This window comes from Onychostoma macrolepis, chromosome 05 (genome assembly GCF_012432095.1).
Source record: "Onychostoma macrolepis isolate SWU-2019 chromosome 05, ASM1243209v1, whole genome shotgun sequence".
In the NCBI taxonomy this organism is placed as follows: Eukaryota; Metazoa; Chordata; class Actinopteri; order Cypriniformes; family Cyprinidae; genus Onychostoma; species Onychostoma macrolepis.
This window is the reverse complement of record NC_081159.1, coordinates 13,828,727-13,855,623: the sequence shown is the minus strand read 5'-3', so window position 1 is coordinate 13,855,623 and position 26,897 is coordinate 13,828,727. Positions and strand designations below refer to the sequence as shown.

The 26,897-nt window shown below is 36.5% G+C and overlaps 1 protein-coding gene across 14 annotated transcripts in view; it reads left to right on the top strand.

Annotated features, from left to right (window-relative positions):
* arl15a (ADP-ribosylation factor-like 15a) overlaps positions 1 to 26,897 on the top strand; it is a 148,515-nt gene that overhangs the window by 105,058 nt on the left and 16,560 nt on the right. For 13 of the 14 annotated variants that reach the window (XM_058775811.1, XM_058775817.1, XM_058775815.1 and 10 more), the window contains one exon: positions 12,940 to 12,984. The exons of the other annotated variant lie outside the window; for it this stretch is intronic. In XM_058775811.1, the coding sequence (XP_058631794.1) occupies positions 12,940 to 12,984 (45 nt within the window). The remainder of the gene's footprint in view (positions 1 to 12,939; positions 12,985 to 26,897) is intronic. 14 annotated transcript variants of the gene reach the window in all.

Sequence of the window (26,897 nt, the reverse complement as noted above, 5' to 3'; positions counted from 1 at the left end):
CTCTAATCCATCAAGATAAAGGTTGTCTTGATCTCATTTCTTTTTCTGAAAGACTGTTGGTTGAAAAGCTAATACATCAACCCACCTCTGCCATAGCCTGTGTGGTTACGTCAATGCCAGATATCCAAAGCAGATGTCAGTAAACAAGCGCTATTAGTAAGCCTGGCTCTGGGCGCATGCTTGATTACATGGTTGAATCTGACGATGACTTTAGTAAGATAAATAGATGCCTGGGGGCCCACACCTGAATTCCTGTACAACGACTTATACAAACACACATACCTCAGAAGAGTTATGTATTGTAGAACAACATTTGGAAGTCCCGCTAGAACTGTTGTAAGGTTTATTCTTCAAATCATTCATGGACATCTGAAACTCTTGCGCTGAAGATGCTTCTTGCATTCACATATGATGGCTAAAAGTGCATGCATTTGGACCCATTGCTTTGCCTATCGAGCCTTGACTTAGCATCAGATGGTGGTTAGTCCTCATTTCTGCTCCCGGATCGCTCGGAGCAGGGTTTCTCTCACTAGTGAGTGTGTAGGTAGCAGGAAATGGAAATCCCAAAGCGATTATAAATGAGGGGAAATCTTTGTTGCTCGGCTCCAATTTCATATGGTGATTCAGTTTGTTTGTTGCTTGGTGGCACCCAAAGCTCGATGCTTTGGTTTCTTTTGAGCTTGTTTGGCAGGCCGGTTTTGTCTGAAACGTAAGTTATTCAATATTATCTTTGTTTATTGAACTGTTGTATAGATTAGTATCACACTCATAGTCATGCTGTTGGTCACTTAAACTATGTGAGTTTATTTTTGAAATAGAAGAACCTGCTTTATATGAAGTACGCAGCTTTGTGACTATATCTTACTGCTGTCAAATTAAAAATAAATGTTAGTTGTATTTAGACACTTCACAGACTGTCACAAATGTCAAACATTACTTGTTATTAATATTAATAATATAAGTTGTAGTGTGAGGTTAAATGACAGCACAGATCTTACTGTAGTTGTGAGCAAAGTGTGGTTATGTATATGGAAAAGTTAGTTTAGGATTCATACAGGTTTATCAGAAATTTCTGTTTCCTTTCTGTTTTTTATTCACCCAATTTCCAGTTGAGTTTGTTTGGGTATGTTCAACATGGCATTAGCCACTTAACTTAAAGTAAGTATGCAAGTAATGCAAGTAATAATAATCATACTATCATTTTCCATCATTCATGATTTAATGTCTAACAATTTAATCATTAAAAGAAGGAAGAAAGAAAGAAAAAAAAATAACATCTGTGAGCCAAATGCAGGGTTATTAGTTAAGCAGCTCTCGTTAGGGTCTTAAATATCCTAACCTATTCTATAAAAATTTTTTGCTGATTATTGGCGACAAAGAGTGTTGGGTCATTCCGTGTCAACTCAACCAGAGGTCTCCGGCTCAAATTTTTGATTTTGCTAATATTTTTTCTGAAGAAAGATAAACGTTTAGTGATGAAAGCCAACATATTAAATGGCATGGATGTCATTTAATGCACTGTTTTGTAGAGGGGGGTCAAAATGGCAATTTTCATCTGAGATTCAGAGCCAAATTACAGGGGGATAAAAATGACATAGCATTGATACCAAAATCAAAAATGTTTCTGAAATTTGGTTGATTTGACACTGAATGACCCTGTTGTTTATTTGTTTTAATTAGTGACTCCAAGTTACAACCCAAATACCGGAAATGTTGGGACGTTTTTTAAAATTTGAATAAAATGAAAACTAAAAGAATTTCAAATCACATGAGCCAATATTTTATTCACAATAGAACATAGATAACATAACAAATGTTTAAACTGAGAAATTTTATAATTTTATGCACAAAATGAGCTCATTTCAAATTTGATGCCTGCTACAGGTTTGAAAATAGTTGGGACGGGGGCATGTTTACCATGGTGAAGCATCTCCTCTTCTTTTCAAAACAGTTTGAAGACGTCTGGGCATCGAAGTTATGAGTTTCTGGAGTTTTAGTTTTAATAATAATAATAATACATTTTATTTAGTATAGCGCCTTTAAAAGAGTACTTTCTCAAAGCGCTTTACAACACAAGCAAACACAACAAATCCAAAGTAATAAACAAAAATACAGAATAACAATCAGTTAAAAGCAAGACGAAAATAACAATTTTAAGACCAGATTTAAAAATGCCCAATGAATTTGCTTCCCTAATGTCAGCTGGGAGAGAATTCCACAATTTGGGGGCGTAAGATGAAAATGCCCGATCACCCCCAGAACGCAGCTGTGTTCTAGGAACGAATAAAAGACTCTGAGAAGATCGCAAATTGCGACTTGGTGTATACGGAATTAAAAGCTCAGCCAAATACTGAGGAGCCACACCATGCAGTGCCTTATACTGTATGTTAACATGAGAACTTTAAAATCAATACGAAGTCTAACCGGGAGCCAGTGCAACAATTCCAAAACAGGAATTATATGATCAACAATCCTAGCGCCCGGACAGAATTCTGGCTGCTGAATTTTGTAAATGTTGAAGTTTGTTAATACAGAATTTTGAGACTCCAATAAGAAGGGCATTACAATAGTCAATTAAGCATAGTTACAAAATAATTTATTAACCTTTCAGCAACAGAGAAAGACAGCACATATCGTATCCGTGCAATATTTCTGAGATGAAAGTACGAAGTCTTAACCGTGTTCAGCACAAAAGGCTCAAATGATAAGCTGGAATCAAAAATAATGCCCAGATTTTTAAATTTACTTTGTAACTCTAGAGCAACACCATCAACAGACAAAACTAAAGATCCTGCGTCACGCAATTTATGGGGAGAGCCGAGAAGCATAACTTCTGTTTTGGAACTATTCAAACACAATACATTTTCAGACATCCACAACTTAATCTCTGAGAGACAGTGAGAGAGATGGGAAATATCCACATCTTGTCCCGGATTAGAATGGATGTAAATCTGCATATCGTCAGCGTAAAAATTGTAGTTAAGTTCAAGAGATCTTAACAATTGCCCAAGAGGAAAAATATAAATGCTGAAAAGCAAGGGACCAAGTAATGAGCCCTGAGGGACACCAGTACTAACAGGACCGACCTCTGATTTGTGACCATCCATAAAAACAAAATGACTACAATCAGTTAAATAGGATCTGAACCAATCCAGAGCAATCTCTGTCATCCCAAAGACCGATTCAAGTCGACTAAGTAATACCGTATGGTCGACGGTATCAAAAGCAGCACTTAGGTCCAAAAGGATAAGGATTGACACTGATCCAGCGTCGGATGCTAATAACAAGTCATTAGTAACTTTGACCAAGGCTGTCTCAGTACTATGCATTTTCCGAAACCCAGACTGGTATGGCTCAAAAACGTTGTTAACAGTCAAATGATTGTATAATTGAGAAGCAACGACACCCTCCATAACCTTAACCAAAAATGGAAGATTTGATACTGGACAAAAATTGTTTAAATTTTTCACATCTGTATTTTGCTTTTTTAGAACAGGGGTGACAGCAGCAGTTTTAAGTGCTGCTGGCACAACACCGGTTGACAATGAATCATTTATGATTGAAAGAACAGTAGAACACAGAACGCCAAAACAAGATTTAAATAAACTAGTTGGCAGGGGATCAAGTAAGTGGTAGCTTTCATACTATATACCTGCACACAGAGAGATTCAGGATGAACTGAAGAAAATCTGGACAGAGGAGTACCACAAAAACATATAAAATTGACTGCTGACGTCTGTGAACCAGAGAAACAAATTGCATGTTTTACGGACACAAGCAGTTTTAGCAAATCAGTTTAGAAAATCATTACACAATTGAACTGAAGCAGTCTGAGAATTAGCACCGTCAACTTTAAGAAGACAGTTAATAGTGTGAAAAAGCTGCCTGGGATTATTTTGGTTATTTACAATAATCTGAGAAAAGTAGGATGATTTTGCCTTTTCAAGTGTTACTTTATATTGAACCAGAGATGCTTTCCAAGCCTGATGAAAAACACTCAAGCCAGAGCAGCACCACTTACGCTCCAGTTTGCGGCAAGCAACCTTCTTTGAGCGCAGATCACCACTATACCAACGAGCCGAGTTTACAAAAGAGACAGTGCGTGTTTTTCAAAAAAGTAAAAGTGTCCAAATTGGCAGTGAAGGCATTGTTTAACAATAAAATTTTATCCTCAAGGGGAGCTGTAGATAAACCCTCTAAGGAAAAGGTGATAGATTCGGCAAAAACAGTATGATCAATTGATTGCCATTTGCGGAAAGAGACAGTGCGTGGTTCCTGCCCAATAGAACATATACCTTCTAATTTAAAAAAGACAATAGAATGATCTGAAAGACCAACATCCACAGTGGAAATGTTTGATACAAATTCATTATTTGCAATGACTAAGTCCAGAGTATGACCTTTGGAGTGAGTAGGAAAGTGAAAAAACTGAGTCAAATTATAGCAGTCCAGCATAGATAAAAAGTCCTTTGCCGTAACACATGCTTCCTGATCAACATGAATATTAAAATCCCCCAGTATTAAAACTCTGCTGTATTTAAAACACAACATTGTCAGCAGATCAGCGAATTCTGACAAAACTTCTGTGTTAGGTCTTGGAGATATGTACACTGTAACAATGACAGATACATGAGGAGTAGATATACTTAAAGCCAGACATTCAAATGTAGTAAAGCGAGGAACAGGCACAGGGCATATCTTGAGTAGCAGATTGTAAAGTACTATAATACCCCCACCTCTGCCAGTGAGCCGCGGTGTGTCCAGCAGTCTAAAGCCATTTGGAGTTAGCTGATTGAAAAGAAGACCATTGTCCTTCTTGTGCCAGGTTTCAGTAAGAAACAAGTCCAATTTATTGTCTGAGATAATGTCTGTCAGAAGCAGGGCTTTATTGTTTACAGATCGCACGTTAAATAACACAGCATTTAAAATGCTAGAAGGCACAGTCGCATTGGAAATCCACTCCACACAGGGCAATGGTAGTAAATTATCAGGGACAACACCAGGGTGATCCAGACTTTTAGTCCTCCGTCGAGAATCGAGGATTGGAATGAGAGAAGTTGTTAAATATCTGTGTCCTGAACTCCGGTGAGTATACCGCTTCGGGCACAGCAGACTGGCATGACCACAGCAGTCATAGATGTCTTTGGCCAGAGGATAGTTCCGTTTTAGGGATAAAAGCTGGTGAGCAGCGTAACGTAGAAGCATGTTCAGCGAAGCCACGTCCGCGGTAGCAGTAACCTTAGCAAAGCATAAATCCTCAGCACATGGGGAAAGCCTCCAGGCCGACACCAGTAGCAGGAAAAGTCCAGTGAACATAAACAAATGCCACTGCATTACAACGTGAGATGCAGAGAAAAACAACAGGAATAAAGTAAAACCCACACTGCAAATTAAAATAAAATATAAATAAATTAAACAAATAATCGGTGAACGGAGCAGCAGCCAAAACGCGCCAGCGTACCCATTGAACCAAACCAGATATCACCAAATATGCACCAAAATGTTCTCTATAGGTGAAAGAACCCGGACTCTTCTACTACGAAGCCATGCTGTTGTAATAGCTGCAGTATGTGGTTTTGCATTGTCCTGCTGAAATACACAAGGCCTTCCCTGAAATAGACGTCGTCTGGAGGGGAGCATATGTTGCACTAAAACTTTATATACCTTTCAGCATTAATTGTGCCTTCCAAAACATGCAAGCTGCCCATACCGTATGCACTTATGCACCCCCATACCATCAGAGATGCTGGCTTTTGAACTGAACACTGATGACACGCTGGAAGGTCTCCCTCCTCTTTAGCCTGGAGGACACGGCATCTGTGATTTCCAACAAGAATTTCAAATTTGGACTCGTCTGACCATAGAGAACACTTTTCCACTTTGAAACAGTCCATTTTAAATGAGCCTTGGCCCACAGGACACGATGGTGCTTCTGGGCCATGTTCACATATGGCTTCCTTTTTGCATGACAGAGCTTTAGTTAGCGTCTGCAGATGGCACGGCGTATTATGTTTACCGACAGTGGTTTCTGGAAGTATTCCTGGGCCCATTTAGTAATGTCAATGACAGAATTATGCCGATGAGTGATGCAGTGTCGTCTGAGGGCCCGAAGACCACAGGCATCCAACAAAGGTCTTCGGCCTCGTCCCTTTCACACAGATTTCTCCAGTTTCTCTGAATCTTTTGATGCACTGTAGATGATGAAATTTGCAAAGCCTTTGCAATCTGACGTTGAGGAATGTTGTTTTTAAAGTATTTCACAATCTTTTTATGCACTCTTTCACAGCCTCTGCCCTTCTTTACTTCTGAGAGACTCTGCCTCTCTAAGACATCCCTTTTATAGCTAATCATGTTACAGACCTGATGTCAATTAACTTAATTAGTTGCTAGATGTTCTCCCAGCTGAATCTTTTCAAAATTTCTTGCTTTTTCAGCCCTTCGTTGCCCCTGTGCCAACTTTTTTGAGACCTGTAGCAGGCATCAAATTTGAGATGAGCTCATTTAGTGGATAAAAGTGTAAAATTTCTCCGTTTAAACATTTATGTTCTCTATGTTCTATTGTGAATAAAATATTGACTCATGTGATTTGAAAGTCTAGTAGTTTTCATTTTATTCAAATTTAAAAAACGTCCCAACATTTCCAGAATTCGGGTTGTAGTTTGTCCTTTAGTATGGGCTTTATTTTTTTCTTTTGAAGTTAATTATCTAATTGGAACAGAGCCTCACCTCAACCTGAACAAAATGTCCTAAACAGAAGTCCTAAACTTGTACAAGTAGAGTTTATCTTCTTACCATTCATCTCTCTTACGCAGGTTGAAAACTTTAGCATCACTCTGGACTTTTCCTACTTGTGTACAGTAACTCCTCTTTCCTCATTGATCTCCTAATCATTTCATTTTATTTTATATTAAATTATCACAGATTGTTCATAATAACACCAGGAACATGCAGTAAGAAAGTAAACTACAATTCATGTTGACTTTAAATCTTAACACCTTAAACACCTGTAATTGAATTACTACTTCCTTGTGTGTTAATTGCCACTTATGCAATGTTCTTGGAAGTCACTTTGTTCAAAGAACATGCACTAAAAGCATAAGTTTACTTTAATAGTTTTCTAATGGAAATGCTTTGTAAACCATATTGTGTGAGTCATATTGTAATATTGTTAGTTTTATTCTAGCTTTTGATGACAAAAATGAAGCAGATATATACATCAGCATGCTTAATCTCACACACACACACACACACACGCACACAAAATAAAATTAAATTAAAAAATGATGGAAGAAAAAGAGAGAAACATTGCACAAAGTTTAATTTGCTTGCCTGCCTTATTTTTTTGTTTGGGTTGTTTTTATTTAATAATAATTTTAAATAAATAATAATGTCAGTGATTCAGGCTGTTAAACAAAGCAACTATACATGCATTTGCTCGTATTGTGTCATAATCTACAAGATCTGGAATAATGTAGCTGTTATCCTTTCTCCTGTTATGCCATTGTCTAGACATTTCTAGACTTCTTACTCCTGTGTTTTTTTTTTTTTTTGTATTTCTGTCTGACCTCTATATGTCATTTACTTTTTAAAAACTCATATAATAAAGGATCAAGTTTTTCTCAATTTCAAATAAAAGAGTTTCAGATTACTTTCTTTCTTTCTTTCTTGCTCGCTCATTTTGGTTTGCTGTTATAAGTGTTTGCTTCAACACTTCCTTGATTAGTGGTATTATTAAATAATTGTTCTAATAATAATTGTTAATAAAGTAATTTTTCATTAGTTAAAGTGAAGCTTAAATAAAATATAAATATTAAATGAAAAACTGAAACTTAAAAAAAAAACTTCAACAAAATTAAAAATGTTTCCTTGGTAACTAACGCAAATAAAATTACTTAAACTAAAATATGTATAATTGAAATATTAAGATACATTACAAAAGCACATAACAAATCTACTAAAACTTCAACTAAAATGTAAATTAAAAAAGTAAAAGCTAATTCAAAATAAATAATAATAATAGTATGTAAATAATACTAAAATAACTCTGTCCTGGAGCTGCAATGTGATGCACATTTGAAGAACATCCAGTTCTTTGTGATGCTGTTCTACCCAAGGGGTCAAGTTTTGGCCGATTAACCTGCTGGTAGATGCCATATCTGTACCATCTGTTTCATACTAGAATACGTTTTAACTTTTTGACGACACCCTGAAGTGTATTCTTTCTTTGATTTCTTTATAGTCTGAAAAGAAAAAGAGAAGTGTGAAAAAAGTAGAGCATTTTGATCTGAATACCATATTTGACCACATGTTGTAAGTTTCTGTTGCTTGGCCGAGTTTGGATTGTACCAGGTGACATTAACTGAAGCTAATGTCTGTACCCAGACAGGCCACCCAGACACAAAGCTGACGTCCACCACCAGAACTGTGTGTGTTTCAGATGATGTGGCCAGATTAGATTAGAATGGATTTAATCAGCAGGCGTTATAACCAACAGCGAAGAAGCACAGAGCTGTGTTCTTATGTTTCTGAGAGCCAAAGACGGTTGAAATAGAGCAGAATGTGTTCAGTTTTAACCATTTAGCATTTTCAAATTTGTTCTTTGTTCAATGTGAGCTTTGTGTTTTGTTCAGGCTGCCCATAACACATGCTTTCTGGGGCAGAGCATATATATATATTCCAGGTGCTCTCACTCAAAGGAAAGTTGAGTTTCCTTTCCACAATAGTTCTTGTAATATTATACATCCTGGTAATTGTCTGTTTTTCAGAAAATTTAAGATGTTGTGACCGCTTGTAATTCAGGCACAGCGCAAGCAATACAAGGGGATTGAAGGCTGCTATTGTGCAATAAAGGATGTTCTGACATTGTACCCTGCAGGCCAACTATTTAATAAAGCTAACCAACATATCACTCAGCTACACCTTTAGAGGCAGCGTTTCAGAGAAGTCATGCTATTGATGCCAGTATCGTCGTGTCGCCATCCTCTTTTTTTTCTCTTTCTAATCACTGTAACTAGGCCACAGAACACTTTGTAACCCTTCCTGCAATTAAAATAGTCTCAACATGTCCAACAAATCCAAAAGTCATGGAAAAATATTTTTAGATTGAATGAAAAGTCTTTGCAAAGGTAAAATCAGACATTTGACGGTGTTTTTTTTAGCAAGCTGTCTAGAGCTATCTTGATGTATGTACATTTAGGTCATAGAAACTACTTGTGCACCCCTCATGGCATTTGCTACACTCACGTAATTGAGATGATTGTCCTTCAACTAAGCATTTTCTCTCTTATCCTGTAAGAGACATGTTTTCTGTTGTCTGCCATACACTTTAGTGTAGGATTACCTGTAATTGGAATCGTTTTTTCTCTGGGGCATATATAATGTTCTTTTTTTTTTTGTCTGTAAAAAAAAAAAAAAGCCACTTTAAGGACCGCAGATGATATTATTGCCAGGATGTTGTCCTCATATGCTGAGCACAGTATTATCTAGCAGTGGCGTGAGTTTCGTTTGAACATCGGGGGGGGAGACATGTCAGAGACATTGAGTCCCACAATGCTCATTTTTAGTTTCATTTCTGCAAGATGTCTGTTTTTGTCACATGTGGACCGTTTATGAGTTAAAAACATTTGCTTTTACTTCATGAAAATTTGAAGTAATGCAATAATGGCATTTGCAGTTGTTTTTATTTGCTTGTCACTTGAGTATGCTGTGATTATAGTGTTACATAAATTAAGAGTTCCCCAAAAAATTAATTAATTTACTCAGCCTTTTGTCGTTACAAACCTGCATGACTATCTTCTGTATAACGTGTAGTTATTTAAAAAATATCTATGTGTGTTTGTGTGTTGTTTTAGACCACTTTGACGTCTTATTTTGTGGACAAATGGCTAAAACATTTTTTCAGATATCCTCTTTTGTGTTCCGCAAAAGAAAGAAAGTCATACAGGTTTAGAACAACATGATGGTGAGCAAATTATAACAATTTTATCATTTTATCATTCAAAGTTTAGTGTGAGGTGCAGATATCGGAGTGACTCACTCAATAACTGATATATGATTCAATTGCTTGACTTTATCAAGCTCTTTCTTTGTTTTTAAATATTGTTCTAAATAAACTGGCTAAATATCTGAAGAGACTGATATTCTGAAAATCTCATGGCATTGATGTGGTTTTTGTGACGGGGGGTTAAATCCTGTTTTCCCAGCTCTTAACACATTCATACGCACTCAGTGGGGAACATTCAGTGTGACGTGCATCCGGGCCTCAGGGTTTTTCCTCTTTTTCCCAGCAACCAAAAGGTTCCTTTTTTAAGTCTCAATGATCATCTTCAGGGCGGGAAAAGATCTTTTTGAAATGAACACAGCCAAATCAGATGGCTTTGTTCCGTCTGTGTTGCCCTGGCCTCCAGCTCTCATAGGTTATCCTTTTCTCATCCCAGGCCTGCGTAAACAGGCCCTTTTGTCGGAGCCATTTTGAGTGGGATTGAGTGGCAGGCAGCTTTAGTGTTCACAGCGTGAATCAGATCCTTACAAGTTTTCTTGCGCTAATAGGCTTCCCTTTCTCTCTCTGTAGTTCCTCTTCTTATGCTGAAGATGGGGATGACTGCAGTGGTCATATAAAAGGTGCTTCCTAAAATTAATTTTGCTCTTTCTTCCTTCTCTAATGGTGAGAGTGATGAATCAATTGAGCCTTAAATTGGTTATTTATGTAGTCGCTTACACCAGGGGATTTTGGGTTAGTGACCCCCCCCAGCCAGACTCTCAGCCAACCCCAAGGCCACAATTGTTTTAAAAGCTAGATTTGTTTGGTAACTAGTGTTTGACCGATATATCGCCAAGGCAGATGTATCGGCCGATATTTGCCATTTTTCAAATATCGGCATCAGCCGATAAGTTTTTCTGTTTGGCCGATGTGTTCGAGGCTGGACTTTTATTTTGACGGCTCTGAAAACGGCAGCGCCTAGGTAGTGCTCACATTCTTCCTCTTATTCGCTGTCGTCGTTTAACAGTTCTGTCTAAGAGGAAGAAGTTTGTCTAATATTCATATAGAACTCTTAAACAAAGGAATTGTGAGAGGGGATTTTTTTAATTTGAGGTGTGGAGGGGGGCATTTTTTAGACATTTTTCAAAAATATATATTTATCTCACCTAAATGTTTGATCATGCACTGCATTTTTGTTTTGACAATCGTGCAATTGTTGCACAATAGCTTACACACAGCACAAGCCCAGTGGTGTAGTCTACGTGATACGCAGGTATACGGCGTATACCCACTAGAAAAAGGTCAAGGATTTCCGTATACCCACTTAAAAAAGCATGAGGATACGTAACAACATCTTTGTGACAGTATTTTCAAAAGTTCATTCAGAAATTCACCCTGTCTGTGTTGCGATCGAAGCACTGACTTTTTGAAAATCACGCTGTGTTTCTGTTGATGACCAGTGCTATTGTGCAGCTCTTTCATTTCAACTGACTGGCTGAGGCCATCCTAAAAATGTGCCACTGCTGCGTGTCGCCATGAAAGCTTATCATTTGCACGCGTTTTATTGCCTTGCCCATTTAAACATTCGAAAGAGTTTATAAGCATTCAAACACAGGATGCGGAAAAACTCAGATAAGTAGGCTACTCGCGCGCTGTGTTCGGTGCGCACCGAGCGCAAACGTAAACTTAAGTGAACGTAAACAGTTGAGAAAAAAATCGGATGTCTATCATATTGGATGTATTGTCTCTTAAAGTGATCGCGCCTAATTTACTAGCTGCTGTCGGTGTCCTTGATGTTAATCCAAGAAATTAAATCAGAGAAAATCACTCACAGCTCTTTACTGAACTACTTTGTAGTTTAACGAAAATTAATCTACCGTATTGACCCGAATATAAGACAATGTTTTTTCCTTGGAAATACATCTGAAAAAACGCGTTCGTCTTAAATTCAGGGTCTAGACTTTGACATGTCAATAATACACCCACAACAATAGGTGGCGCCAAAAACGCATAAAACGAGTGTGCTATGAAATATGTAATGTAATGTGTGTTGTAAAGATCGCGAATGAAAACAAATGAAAAAGAAAAGCTTACAGCAGCATGATCGTGACTGTCATGTTAGCCTGATGGGACCAAACTTCCTCTGTAAGTGATTTTAAAACATAAGACAGTACCCAGATTTGAAGACTACAATAAGATTTCACGTCTACTGATAATAACATTTTGGTAGGCTACTATGAGTTGGATAGCCTAATTGTTATATAATTTAGATGGGCTACCTGTTATTTAAATGGTATATCAAAATTTTCCAATGTCATTGTTGGTACATTTTACCAGTATTTACCATACTTTCAAAACAAAAATTAGAATTGGAAAAATATGCAATATGAAAATAATTTAAGAATAAATGTGTTTTACAGAGAGAGAAAAAAAAACAAGATTTGGTTTTCAAAAAGCCTTTTTCCAACAGGTACATCTGGAAAAAGGGGGGTCGTCTTATAATCAGGGTCGTCTTATATTCGGGACAATACGGTATATTTAATTTATACAGTGAGGACTATGCAATGCTATTTTATATTTGATTATTCTGTATTCTGTTTCTGTACCTGGACACCTACAAACTTGAAAAAACTTAAACATTGTGTAAATAGCACAAATAAATATATAGAACAAACATATATTAAACCATTTGAAACAGGGCCCACAGGTACAACCTGCACCGGGGCCCCGCAAACCCCAGCTACGGCCAGGGGAGCAGTGACAGATCAGTCAGCTGTCCCAAGCATCTTTCACACAGCCAACAGTATGTTGAGTTTCTCAGGCCAACATAACTAGCTAATAACTTCAGTAACATTAGTGTGCGGATCAATGAATGCAGGAGAAGGGGAGAGATAACACCGATATGTGTGTCTGTGTACAGCAGTTAAACTGAATACAATGTTTCTATCTCCTTGTTTCAGATGATGAGAGAGATGAGAACTCCTGGCCAGCCTTGTGGACTGAAGGTCAGGCTACGGAATTTAAAAACAGGCACTCTTAAATGTGCATTGAAAATTGCCATAAAACCTGTGCTCCATGGACCATATTCAGGAAAAACATAGCTCTTAACGGGCTGAGTTAGATGATTAACACAGTAGAAAATTAGTTCAGTCTCCCCAGCTGTAAATGTCATTGGCTGTCTTGTGTTGCTTATAATAAATTGACATGTTGATATCACATAAGCAGTCTTTCAGAATGCTGTCAGTTACATGTAGATGCATACTGTACACATTAGTGAGTAGTGTTTATGGGGTGTCGCTTCGGGACGGGTGAGGGAGGGAAAAATCACAGTATGCTCACTACAAAAAACTAGACTACACCACTGCACAAGCCTGATTTCATGAGTTGTATGTGAGGTAGCCTTTTTACACCAGGTTTACACATACTGCGTTTGCAGTGCGTGTGTGGTACGTAAGCGGTGCAGAAGCAGCTTTCACACAGGAGTCTGCAACTGATCCGTGGCTGTTTACTACAAACACAACATTTATCCATTATTTTGATTTCAAATCCAAACATTGTTACTTAAAATGCTTTTTCAGTATTGTGATTCTTTTTTACACAGTCCAGTAATACAATCTTTCATAGACATGGTTAAACACAATAAATGTACACATTAACAAAAACAGACTCTGTGCGGAAATGATCTCTGCACTGCTGCAGATGCACCGCTCCTGGAACGCACTGCCGCATTCGTGTGCAGTGTGAACGCTTTAATCCGTTAACATGAGCGCGGAAAAAATACGCACCACACATGCACTGCAAACGGAGTTATGTGAGTAAAACACAGGCTAATTTTCATTTTTGAGGGGAACTAACCCTTTAATTTAAACTTTAAGAACATATTAACATATTACATTATACAGTGTATATATATATATATATATATATATATATATATATATATATATATATAATTTAAAAATATACATATACATGAATTATGCCTTTAAGACACGTGCAAGTGGACAGTATAGTCTACCGTTCAAATATTCAGGGATTGATAAGCTTTGTTTTTGAAAGAAACCTCTTATACTCAACAAGGCTGATATTATGACAATTTAAAGTAGCATTTTCATATTTAAATACATTTTATAATGCAATTTATTTCATGTAATGGCAAAACTGAATTTTCAGCAGCCATTATTCCAGTCTTCAGTGTCACATGATCTTTCAGAAATCATTCTAATATGCTGCTTAATCATAGAATTTTATTAACAAAAACCCATGCTATATGCCTAATAGGCTATAAAATAACAAATAGGCTAACTTACACAAAGTTTAAATAGGTAAACTGAGAATCAGTAAACACTGTGGAACCAAATGAATAAGAAATGTAGAACATGTATTAGCAAAAGAATAAGAAAGCTTGGAGGCACAACATAGGCTACACCTTGAAGTAGGGCTGGGCAACATGGCCTTAAAAAAAAAATCCCTACTTAATCAATCTGCAGATGGCAAAGAAATTGTTCAAAACAAGTTTTAACTTTATTTTGTTCTGAATTTCCCTTCTGGGATTTGATCTGGATTTCCTCCTTGGGGTTAATATTTTTGTGGAAACCGGATTCTTAAGATTCTTTGATAAATAGAATGTTCTAAAGAACATCATTTATTTGAAATAGAAATATTTTGTTATGTAGACGAAATACTTCCAAGGCACTCACGTGGTAGAATAAAAAGCCTTTAATGTACTGGGCTTAAATCATTACAAATAGTTAAAATTCTGCTATTTGTAATGATTTAAGCCCAGTACATTAAATGCTTTTTATTCTACCACGAGAGTGCCTTGGAACTATTTCGTCTACATAATTAAATTTCTACCTCCATTACATCCAATGAGCACCAGTGGCTTTATAAATATACCCGTGTAGCACTCTCTGCTTCTGTTTCCTAGAAATATTTTGTTACTTTGTAAATAAGGCTGGGTGATAAATCAAGTTTTCCTCGATAAAGCATTAACAAGAGTTCGATAAATGTTTGATATAATGTTTACGCTACAAAAGCGGAACAAAACAGCTCTACTCATTAGAATCGTGCCACATGAACCATTTATCCGCTTGGCGCAAATTTCAAAGGAAGTGCAGCACGAGCTCACTGATGAGCCTTAATCACGCAAGCACTAAATAGCGCTGTGAGATCCGGTGTGAAGCACTTAAATTTAGCGAAGACAACAAATGACTCGTGATTTAAACTAATTTAAAGCCAGATGAAACAGTGCTGACAAACAGGAGAAACATTGTGCGCAATTTACCATGCATTTACTGTAGTACACTGAAAAAAATTTGGAGTAGGATTTACTTGAAAAAAGTTAGGAAAGTTTTTTCACTTAGAAAATGTGAGTAATTTCAATAGAATTCCCAAGTAAAAACTAAACACAAAGAACTGTAGCTTTAATTAAAGTAAAGTTTACTTGGAATTTCCCAGTAAATTGTATTGACTGTTTGTTTATATATTTTACTACACAATAATCCCACTTATCTTATTTAAAATTACCAAAGAAAATAAGTAAATTTAACATTGCCAGTTAGAGTTTGATGAGTAATTTCTATGTAATTATTTTAAGTTAAATCGGCCATTTTCAAGTACATTTCACTTAGTCACGGTTTATAAACTTTACTCAAACAACATAGCACTAAATATAACCATGCTATTAAAGCATGTGGTTAATTTATGCACATATAAATAAACAAGTAGACAGCTTGTTATCCTTTCTAAGACAGTATGTCCACTCAATAGAATTATTACCCAAATGAACTCAGAGACATCAATACTTGGTACACCATACACAATGATGGTAACAATCAGTAGTTATTGTTTGAGTATGAATGGGTCATTTTGAGTAGAAAATGAACTCCATATGTCACAAAATAGTAAGTTACTAAACCTAACCTCAAAAGCTACCATAAAACAGTGTAAATACAACTCAAAAACAGTGAAAAGTGTATGATGGTATTTACTTAAAGAATCCTTGTAAACATAACAAACAATTTCAGGTAAAATATACTTATAAGTTCAAATTTTAATTTCTACAAGCATAAATTGAGTACTAATATAGATTTTACTCCTTTTTTTTAAATTCTTGCCTGAACTAAATAATTTCATGTAGAAATTACATTTGTTTTTATGTAGTATTTACTTCAGCACAAAATCATTTTTATCAGTGTAACACTAACTCCACCATGGTACTGAGGCAGAAATGTGGGATATTCATCTGATTTTATTATTTTATTAAAGGGTTAGTTCACCCAAAAAGTTCACCCGTCATCTGCCGGAAGGGCTTCCGCTTATGACAGTCAGATGAATTGAGAGAGATGTGTTTATTACGTTTGAAATATGGATTTTCTTTTTACAAAAACATGGATTCGCAACAGGAGGCCTTTATTCATCGTGAGGCACGTTTTTTTATGGATTCACGCACTTTATTTTACGTGTTTTGGACTGTGTAATAGAAACACCCGCTGACTACAATGACAGAGCTTAGAAGAGCCAAGACAATTTTTAATATAACTCCGATTGGATTCGTCTGAAAGAAGAAAGTAATATACACCTGGGATGGCTCGAGGGAGAGTAAATAACAGGATCATTTTCATTTTGGGGTGAATGTAGACATGTATTAAGCGTATTAAAGGAGTAACAAAAGAGAATTACAGTATTTTTTTGTGATTAAGCGATAATCATTACATAAATCTAGATGTAATTAAGCCTTTGTGCATTTATACAAAATTTATTTTGACAACTGTTTTTCAAACAAATACCTAGAAACCATACAGTTACATTTTTACCATGGTATTGAGATGCTATATGTGTGGTTTTAACTTTGGTTATCATGATCTAAATGTATGCTACTATGGAAGACCAATGGTTAATATTAATAAAACTCAAACAGTCAGAATAATTACATTTCACAATATAAAAACGAAGTTGTTACAATTTTTCCAGATGTTATTGTTTTTGATAATGGACACTATTTTTATTTTTTTTATTATTAAAAAAATAAATGTAGTATTACTAATATTGCAGCCTGCACTACAAACTTTGCTGAAGATACCGTACATCAAAGTCAGGCAACACAAACCTGTTCAATGATTTAAAACAGTAGAACTCATGCAGAAACAAAGAAATAAATTTTTCTATTAAGGTATTTATAATGACTGAAAGAGTGTGAAGAATTCAAAATGTGTTTGTCATGTTCTGACCATAAAGAGTAGTTTAAAACCATAGTTAATGGTCTAGTTTCACTTAGGATCAAAAAGCTGCCTTTAAACTTGAACGAAATAAAGATTTGAAATTTATCGTAATAATTATCGCTATCAACTGATATGAGAAAATTTCAAATTACTGTAAATTCTCAAGTTACAGATTTTTTAAATGTTCCTATCTGCCTTTTTTTTTTTTTTTTTGCTGGCGGATGTATAATAATTACTTAACAATTTTAAGTGTGGGGACAACTTGTTCATATACAGTACTGGTTGTTGTTTAGTAACATGTTTCCGTTAGTACATTGTGAGCTTTCAAGTCTTGTAGTGTTTGAGGCGATGGCGTTCGCTTACTCATTGTACACACAGAACCCAAAAAAGCAATCAAAGTTCCGTCACTCGTCTCGCACATTGCGTGTGTCAGTGTCAGTTGTGACGCTAGTGGGGCTCTATGGGTGGGAGGGACGTGTTGGACATCAGGCAGGTAGGGGACCAAAAATGCTGTCCCATCACTGGCATAGATTCATTTTTTGTAAAGCTCAATTTTCTCTCTATAATTAAAAGATTGTTTAATATTTGTACAGTCTAGATGTCAAAGTGAATGTAATATAAAAACATTAATACTTTAAAATACATTTAAAATGATCTGTACCATTTAATTACTGGTGATAATATTTTAATTTGTCAGACATCAACGAAAAACATTACCTTTTATTTAGTTAGTTTAATAACTGTAATAAAATGATTTTATTATAATGATTTAGCCATTTATACTAATATTCAAAGATTATATTTGAATAGTGTTCTAAACAATAGTAGTTAGCAGAACTGTTACTTCTGATGTTGTGCATGTCAAAATTTTGATTATGATTTGATATGCAAAAATATTGTTATAAATCTGTTAAAAAAAAAAAAAAAAAATTCCCCAAAAGGAAGGGTGAACACCCTTCACAAGTTATAAATGAGTCATGTGTTTCTGTTGTAAACAAAAGCAAAATGTACCAAAGTAAATATTTTGAAAATATATATAAAAATGTGATTTGGAAGCTTATATAACTGTCATAGAAAACACAGAAATCATTACCTTAATGGATTTATTTACTTAAACAAGTTTCCATAATTTGCCTCTCTCTTCATTCTTCATTCGCTTCTTTTTATGCTTTATGCTTTTTTATGCTTATTGACCTTCAAGACTTGAGAAATCTGGAGATCGCTCAAAAGTAATACGTGACAAACAGAAACAAATCATTTGAAAAAAAAAAAAACAATTATCCTATTGCCACAACCAATACATTTCTATCACTGTATCATAAAGTTTCATTGTTGGACAATGCTTTTTGAAACTGTTGTTTGTCTCACTAGGGAGACATACGAGAAGAGAAAAGAAGAGAGTAAACAAATCGCTTCTCAAAGGACTACTCAGTTTGAAAGTGGTTTAGGGATAGTCCAGAGCATGGTGGGCTACAGCAGTTATCCTCTCCAGAGTGTTTTGTTTGTACAGACTGTTTTTCAGGGAAGCAAAGTGTTGTGATTTTGTAGGTGTCCTGGGAAGAGATGCTGGCCAGCTTTGATTCCCTGTAAACAGTGAGATTGTGCAAATCACTGCTGCTGTTTAACACCAGCGACAACTTAGTGAGTTTCCTCATCTCGCTCCTGTTCTACGAATACGCACATGATGGAGCCATGAAGAGTGCGTTGTGATTTTTATGAGGCCAGAATCAATAGAATTTAGTCAGCGCTGTCGTAGTTTCAAAAAGCCGGAGCGTGCTGCCAGATTTCAAGTTATTCAGAGTAATTCAGCAGATGTCAGTATGCTGTGAGACTGCATAGAGCCGTGTGCTAAGATGAGCACACAGCCAAGTCAGTCTCTCTCTGTAATTAAGATATTTTCCAAAAAGGTATTTTGGCAGCCATTTTCGAATGAGGTCATTGTTCAATAATAATAAAAAAAACAACAACTCTCAAATAGGTCTGCCTTAGCCAATGGAAATACGGGAAATAGTGCATTACGTAATCCAGTCAATCATGTCTATCATACCATTACCAAGAACACCACACCCACATTAAAAGTAACATTCAGTGCTGCTTGCTTCCACTGCCAAATGTCTATAAGAATGCTAATCAAGTGTTCTTGTGCCATTTTCCTTTGTAGTTTTGTTAAATTTATAAGATGAACTTTGGTTGACTAATGGAAGACAATAGTATAGAAGCTTGTTTCCACCTCAGAGTAAAAAAATCGACTTTATTTTTTGTAATTGCAACTGTATCTCACAATCACGCCTTATTTCACAATTGCTACTTTAACACAATTGTGACTATTTATCATATCTGGGACATAAATCTCACAATGTGACATTAAAGTTAAAATGAAAATTCATCTCTATTTTCTAAATGCATCATAGTTTTTTTTTTTTTGAATGGTTTATCCATGTGTTTTATTTATAAAAAAGCTTGTAATTTTTAATCAAAAACCAAGTGCAAGCTCGCAGTCAGATCTGCCTTCATCCAATCAACAACCAATGGATAGAACCAAGCCCAGCCCCAGCATTTTTTCTTCAATTACCAGTTTTACTCAGATTTTACTCACAATATGGAAGAAAAGATCTATCGCTACTTCAGTTTTCTTGTATTTCTTGTAATTGCAACTTTATATCTCACAATGTGATTTTCTGATTCCTTATTTTTATTTCTTGTATTGAACTTTATCTCACTATTGTCTATTTTATTTGTTATTCTAAAGTGGAAACAAGCTTCCACAGAAAGGAGATTAAACACCAAGTTGGAAAGTTGGAAACGATCAGAGATTTCTATACACACGCTGAAGTTAATGAAACTCCACAAGCAGTTGTATCCTGTTTCTCAGATCAGATTCTCCAGACTTTAGCAGTGAACAGTGGCTCATGTGACTGCACTGTGTCCATTGTTACTTTTCAAGCATTTCCTCCTCATTTCAAGTCAAGTTACATATGATGCTGTTGAAGGCAAAGAAAAACTGCTCTTTCAACTGTGTAACTGTATTTCAGTTTTGTAAATTAGTACATCCAACAGAAGGAAAGGCTAGACCTGGTGAATTAATAAAAGGACAGCAAACCAAAAATTCTGTCGTCATTTTCTCACCCATATGTCATTTCAAACCCATATGACTTACTTTTTTCTGTGGACTTTAAAAAAATAAATAAAATAAAAATGTTATACCTGCTTTGTTTTGTCTATAAAACGGAAGTGAAGTCCAATGTGGTTTATGACATTGGACAAAATAGTTGAAACATGCTTTAAAATATCTTCACTGGTGTCCCATAGATTAAAGACATACAGGTTTGGAATGACATGAGTGGTTCACGTTTAGCAAAATATGTTTTAATCACAGAGTGAAGCCTTTACAGTTCATTTTGTTTAAGGTTTAATCAGCTTCTTGGTTCCTGTACCTCTTAGTTGGATGCATTTATGCGTATATTGAAAACACATTCTCATGCACATTCAAGAGCAAATTTCCTGTTTTAGCCACTTCAGATGTTTGTATGTTTTAATAAGGTGTTAGTCTCTTAAATGGGTAAGGTCTATTACTAACATGACTGCATGTAGTTTAAGCTACCACAGAACTGTTTGATGTATTTTATGGGAAAGTTTGTGGCAGTTCAACATAACAGTGATTTTGCCATATTCAATGCATGAATTTGAGAGCTTTCCCAATTATCTTGTGTCAGACTCAACAAAGATGCTGTTTGTCCCTCAAAAATCAAATGAGAGATTGGTCTATATTGCCATGTTTTTGGCAGCAGTGATGAGATTAAAGAGGCATATGGGGTCCAAAGTGCTGGTATGACCATGTCTAAGTCCCTGCTGTTTGTTCATTAAATGTGACTGGTCATATGTGTTTGTTTGCATCTGTAACATTACCTGTTTGAGGGGAAGTAGTGGTTTTAAGAGGTGTCTTAACAGATTCATTTAAAGGTATATAAATGTTGTGCCCATAAGAACAAAGGGTGTCAACAGGCAGGTTCTGGCAAGAGTGCATACCCCATAGTTACATGTAGGAGATACTTCCTCTAAATACAGGATAACAGCTCTACTGTAGATGCAAATATAGTGTGTGATGACATACACATAATATGGCCACACACACCCTCAATTCATGCTCAGAGTCAAGTGCCTATTAAACACCATTTGCTTCCCCAGAATACAATGAGATCCTACAAAATAACTGCAACAACCCCTGTTGGGTGAGAGAACTGGCATTTTATGTGTAGACTGATGGGTCTGTCCTTCCTTTTTCAATGTGGGGCACCCAGACAACCACTGCTTCGTGTGTCTCTCAGTCAGCAGCGGGAGAAGACACTGATGCAAGCCTTTGAGATTAGGCCTTTCACAAGCTAAACAGTCAGGGATAGCCAAGACACATTAGTTCTAGGTTGTCTTCTTCCATCAGAAATATCTTAATTTGTGTCCCGAAGATGAACGAAGGTCTTACGGGTTTGGAACAACATGAGGGTGAGTAATTAATGATTTTGGATGAACTATCCCTTTAAGCATCCAGTAATGGAGAGGCCCTGAGGGCGACTACAGATAAAGCTTGATAGCCTTTTGATTTACAGCGAGAATGCGTGACAGATAAAAGTAACCAATCACAAGATTTTAATGACCTAGTGGCTGAGTATGGCCTAATAAGATCACAAATGTAATGTGGGGCTGAATTATGCACTGCCTTGTGTGCGAAAAGAAGGATCTTAAAGTTTACTAAATTTTATAGGAAGCCAATGCAATGAGGGAAGGATAGGGGGAGATATGATCCCTTTTCTTAGTTCATGTTAACAATCTGGCTGCTGCATTTGGAGCCATCTGTAACCAAGACAGTGTAGATTGAAGTGGGCCAATGTACAGAGAGTTACAGTAATAAAAATTGAGAGAAAATTACTGCATGAATCACAATATCAAGGTCTATACTAGAAAGAAAATGTTTTTGCCACCAATCTGAGTTGAAAAAGCTACTCTTTACATGCTTGTCAAATTGAAGAGGATCAAAATAGACTCCAACATTTTTTGCAGCTGTACAAACAGCACAAGTTACCAAAATGTACCATGTCTTGTATAATGTACAGTAATTGCTCAATCAGTGTTTCAACTGCAGAAACGATGTCACATTATATTTACCTCAGAAAAGCCATTAACCTATAAGACCGTAAACTCGATAGTTGTCTAGATAGTAGTGGTACTTATCAACCTGTTCTTCAATATTTAATGGATGTTTGAAGAAATCCGTCATGAAATTGACACATATTGCATCTGATTGCCTATGTATCCAGATGCATTGATATTGATTTGAATTGAGACTGAATTTAAATCAAATTGCAAGCTTGTGAATACAAATCTAATTCAATTGTGAAATTAGAAATCATTCTGATATGCTAATTTGCTGTTCAGGGAAAAATCATATTATCAATGTTAGAAAGATTTGTGTTGTTTAATATTTTTTTGAAGCTAAGATAATTCTTAGTGACCCCAAACTTTTGGATGGTAGGGTACATCCATAATTATACATCCATAGCTACCACAACATTATAATGGCAAAAAATAAAGAAACACTTATCACACATTAATAAGTAGCCATTAATTTTTAAGCAGGTTTATAAGCATTTTTAAGCATTTTATATTGGTGTTGTGCTTTAGCAAACATATCCAAAACATGGCTTACACAAACAGATCTTGTACATCCTTTTTTACACTTTGCAGATTTAAACCATTGCTGTTGTAAACTCTGCTTAATTGACACCTAGATTTTATCTACTTGAGGTTTTGTATGAGCATTTACAAATGGGGAAACTCCATTCTAGGTGAAACATGCGTTGCTGAGTTGTGATGTTGGACATGCTATGTCGATTTGAGACATTACAGAAATGCTCTGATCAATAATAATATATAAGATAGCTTGCAGCATTTCCAGTTCCCAATGTTTTTTCTCTTTCTGCCCATATTTTCCTGCTTTTGCCCCTATGTCTATCCACACCAAAATATTTCTGTGATGCCTTAAACCTGTATAAGAGGGTGTCCTTCAGGATGTGTAGCATTGCTTTCTACATTTGAAGGCCTTAGATGTAAATTTACTCATGTCTTTGCTATTTTTTTTTTGCCAGTCATCCTCTCACTAACATTGCCTCAACCTTTTGTCACATTTAGTTTCTGGTCAGCCCACCTCTGAGTTAGGTCTTAACACAGAGGGCACCGGGCAAGCTGTGTGGGCATCTTGCCTTGCTGTTCCCACACGTCTCTGCCGGACACGGATGAACCTTGACCCCTCAAGGTCCTCGCCGCGGTGGGAAGAGACTCCATTCAGTCAACAATTTCTATTCAGTGTCGCGCCTGTATTTAAAAGCCGCACTCACATTGTGGTCAACGCCTCTCCATTGTCTAGCCGGCAGGCGAGGTCAGAAGACTGGCTGCTACAGGCTAGGGCAAGACTTCCGAAAGCCCATTCACATCTGACCTGACCCCCTATTCAGTGCCAATCCATAGGGATCAAACGCTGGGAATCTGGCTTCTTTCTCCCATATCTTTTTTCTATTGGTTATTTTCTGTTTGAAGAGCAACCAAAGTGACAAATTATATTCTTAAGAGAAGCATTTGTTTCTACTCGGGCATGAGGATGTTTAAGATGCAAATGTGCTTTTTTGTGAGTGTGAATAGTTTACCGTTTCAAAAGGCATCACCCTGACTGTTCTGTGTAATGCTAAATGCCTGGATTAGACTAAAGGCTAAAGAGGATATTAGTGATAAATTTAATGGCTACATGCAAGTGTGAACTGAATTAAATTTAAGTGCACGCTGCTGACTTTAGTGCTAACCTAACCTTGTAGTAGCATGTTTTAGCTTAGATCAGGATTTGCATGTCTTACACAGAAAAGCAGTGGATTTAGAGATAGCCCACGCAGTCTGCTACTTATTTTTCATTTGTAATATGCACGGCTAAATATGATGATAGATCCAGCAATAGAAGGTAAGGTTAAAACATTGAGTCACCAGATTTATTCAAGTGTCTGTCTGTTTGTTTGTTCTATCTGTATTTGTCTGTCTTTCTGTCCATCTATCCATCCTCCATCATTTTGTCTGTTAAAGGGATGGTTCACCCAAAAATTTACTCACTCGTTCCAAACCTGTATGAGTTTTTTTCTCATGTTGAACATAAAAGAAGGTATTTTGAAGAATGCTTCATCAAACAGTTGATGGTCCCCATGGACGTCCATAGTACTTCTTTCCGTACTGTAAAAGTCAACGGAGACCAACAACTGTTTGGTTCTTCAAAATTCTTCCAAATATTTTCTTTTGTGTTCAACATAAGAAAGAAACTTATACAGGTGCATCTCAATAAATTAGTATGTCGTGGAAAAGTTCATTTATTTCAGTAATTCAACTCAAATTGTGAAACTTGTGTATTAAATAAATTCAGTGCACACAGACTGAAGTAGTTTAAGTCTTTGGTTCTTTTAATTGTGATGATTTTGGCTCACATTTAACAAAAACCCACCAATTCACTATCTCAACAAATTAGAATACTTCATAAGACCAAGAAAAAAAACATTTTTAGTGAATTGTTGGCCTTCTGGAAAGTATGTTCATTCACTGTATATGTACTCAATACTTGGTAGGGGCTCCTTTTGCTTTAATAACTGCCTCAATTCGGCGTGGCATGGATGTGATCAGTTTGTGGCACTGCTGAGGTGGTATGGAAGCCCAGGTTTCTTTGACAGTGGCCTTCAGCTCATCTGCATTTTTTGGTCTCTTGTTTCTCATTTTCCTCTTGACAATACCCCATAGATTCTCTAGATGGGGTTCAGGTCTGGTGAGTTTGCTGGCCAGTCAAGCACACCAACACCATAGTCATTTAACCATGCTTTTGGCAGTGTGGGCAGGTGCCAAATCCTGCTGGAAAATGAAATCAGCATCTTTAAAAAGCTGGTCAGTAGAAGGAAGCATGAAGTGCTCCAAAATTTCTTGGTAAACAGGTGCAGTGACTTTGGTTTTCAAAAAACACAATGGACCAACACCAGCAAATGACATTGCACCCCAAATCATCACAGACTGTGGAAACTTAACACTGGACTTCAAGCAACTTGGGCTATGAGCTTCTCCACCCTTCCTCCAGACTCTAGGACCCCTTGGTTTCCAAATGAAATACAAAACGTGCTCTCATCTGAAAAGAGGACTTTGGACCACTGGGCAACAGTCCAGTTCTTCTTCTCTTTAGCCCAGGTAAGACGCCGATGACGTTGTCTGTGGTTCAGGAGTGGCTTAACAAGAGGAATACGACAACTGTAGCCAAATTCCTTGACACGTCTGTGTGTGGTGGGTCTTGAATCGATTTTGCTTGACAATACTCATAAGGCTGCGGTTCTCTCGGTTGGTTGTGCATCTTTTTCTTCCACACTTTTTCCTTCCACTCAACTTTCTGTTATTATGCTTGGATACAGCACTCTGTGAACAGCCAGCTTCTTTGGCAATGAATGTTTGTGGCTTACCCTCCTTGTGAAGGGTGTCAATGATTGTCTTCTGGACAACTGTCAGATCAGCAGTCTTCCCCATGATTGTGTAGCCTAGTGAACCAAACTGAGAGACCATTTTGAAGGCTCAGGAAACCATTTCAGGTGTTTTGAGTTGATTAGCTGATTGGCATGTCACCATATCCTAATTTGTTGAGATAGTGAATTGGTGGGTTTTTGTTAAATGTGAGCCAAAATCGTCACAATTAAAAGAACCAAAGACTTAAACTACTTCAGTCTGTGTGCATTGAATTTATTTAATACACGAGTTTCACAATTTGAGTTGAATTACTGAAATAAATGAACTTTTTCACGACATTCTAATTTATTGAGATGCACCTGTACATAGGGTGACCATACGGGCCATTTTTATGGGACACGTCCTTGCCAGGATTTCTATATTGCCTAAAATATCCAGGTTTTGGCTGTTTGCACTGTGCAGGTCGATCGTTGTGTGACATTAATGAGCGCTATAGAGAGCAGAGCAGATGGCTCCTTATGCTTTCGAATCGCTCTCGCACCTACTTTGGTGTCTTTTTTGATTGGTGTGCAGCGACACTTCAAGTCAAACAAACGAACAAACACGTGTGCATATTTGTATTGCTTTGGTCCCTCTCTGTAGATCTCACCTTCTCACGCGCATCGCCTTGATTTTGTACAATACCTGCATGTTACTGGTCAAACTACTTTGGATGTTTTAGGCAATATTAAAATCCTGGCCAGGACATGTCCTGTATAAACGACTCATGTGGCCACCCTACTTACACAAGTTTGGAACGACATGAGGGTGAGTAAATGACAACATTTTCATTTTTGGGTGAACTGTTCCTTTAAGTCAGTCTGTCTTTCTTTCTCTATGTCTGTCTATCTGTTTGTCGGTTTGTCTCTGTCGTTATGTTGATCTGTCTCTGTCCGTATATTTATTTAACTACTTAACTTTATATCGTTCTGTTTATCCATTGTTCTGTCGCTCTGTTGCTGTCATTGGTCTATACAACCTATCAATCTTCACATTTAAAATTTTAAAACTTAAAAACTTTTAAATGCTTTGTCAAGTAAACATCACAGTTTTTTATGTTTGAAATTCACTTTATTTTAATTTTACTTTTTTACATTCAAATCTGAATTACAGTTGTGCATCCTAATTACTATATCAGT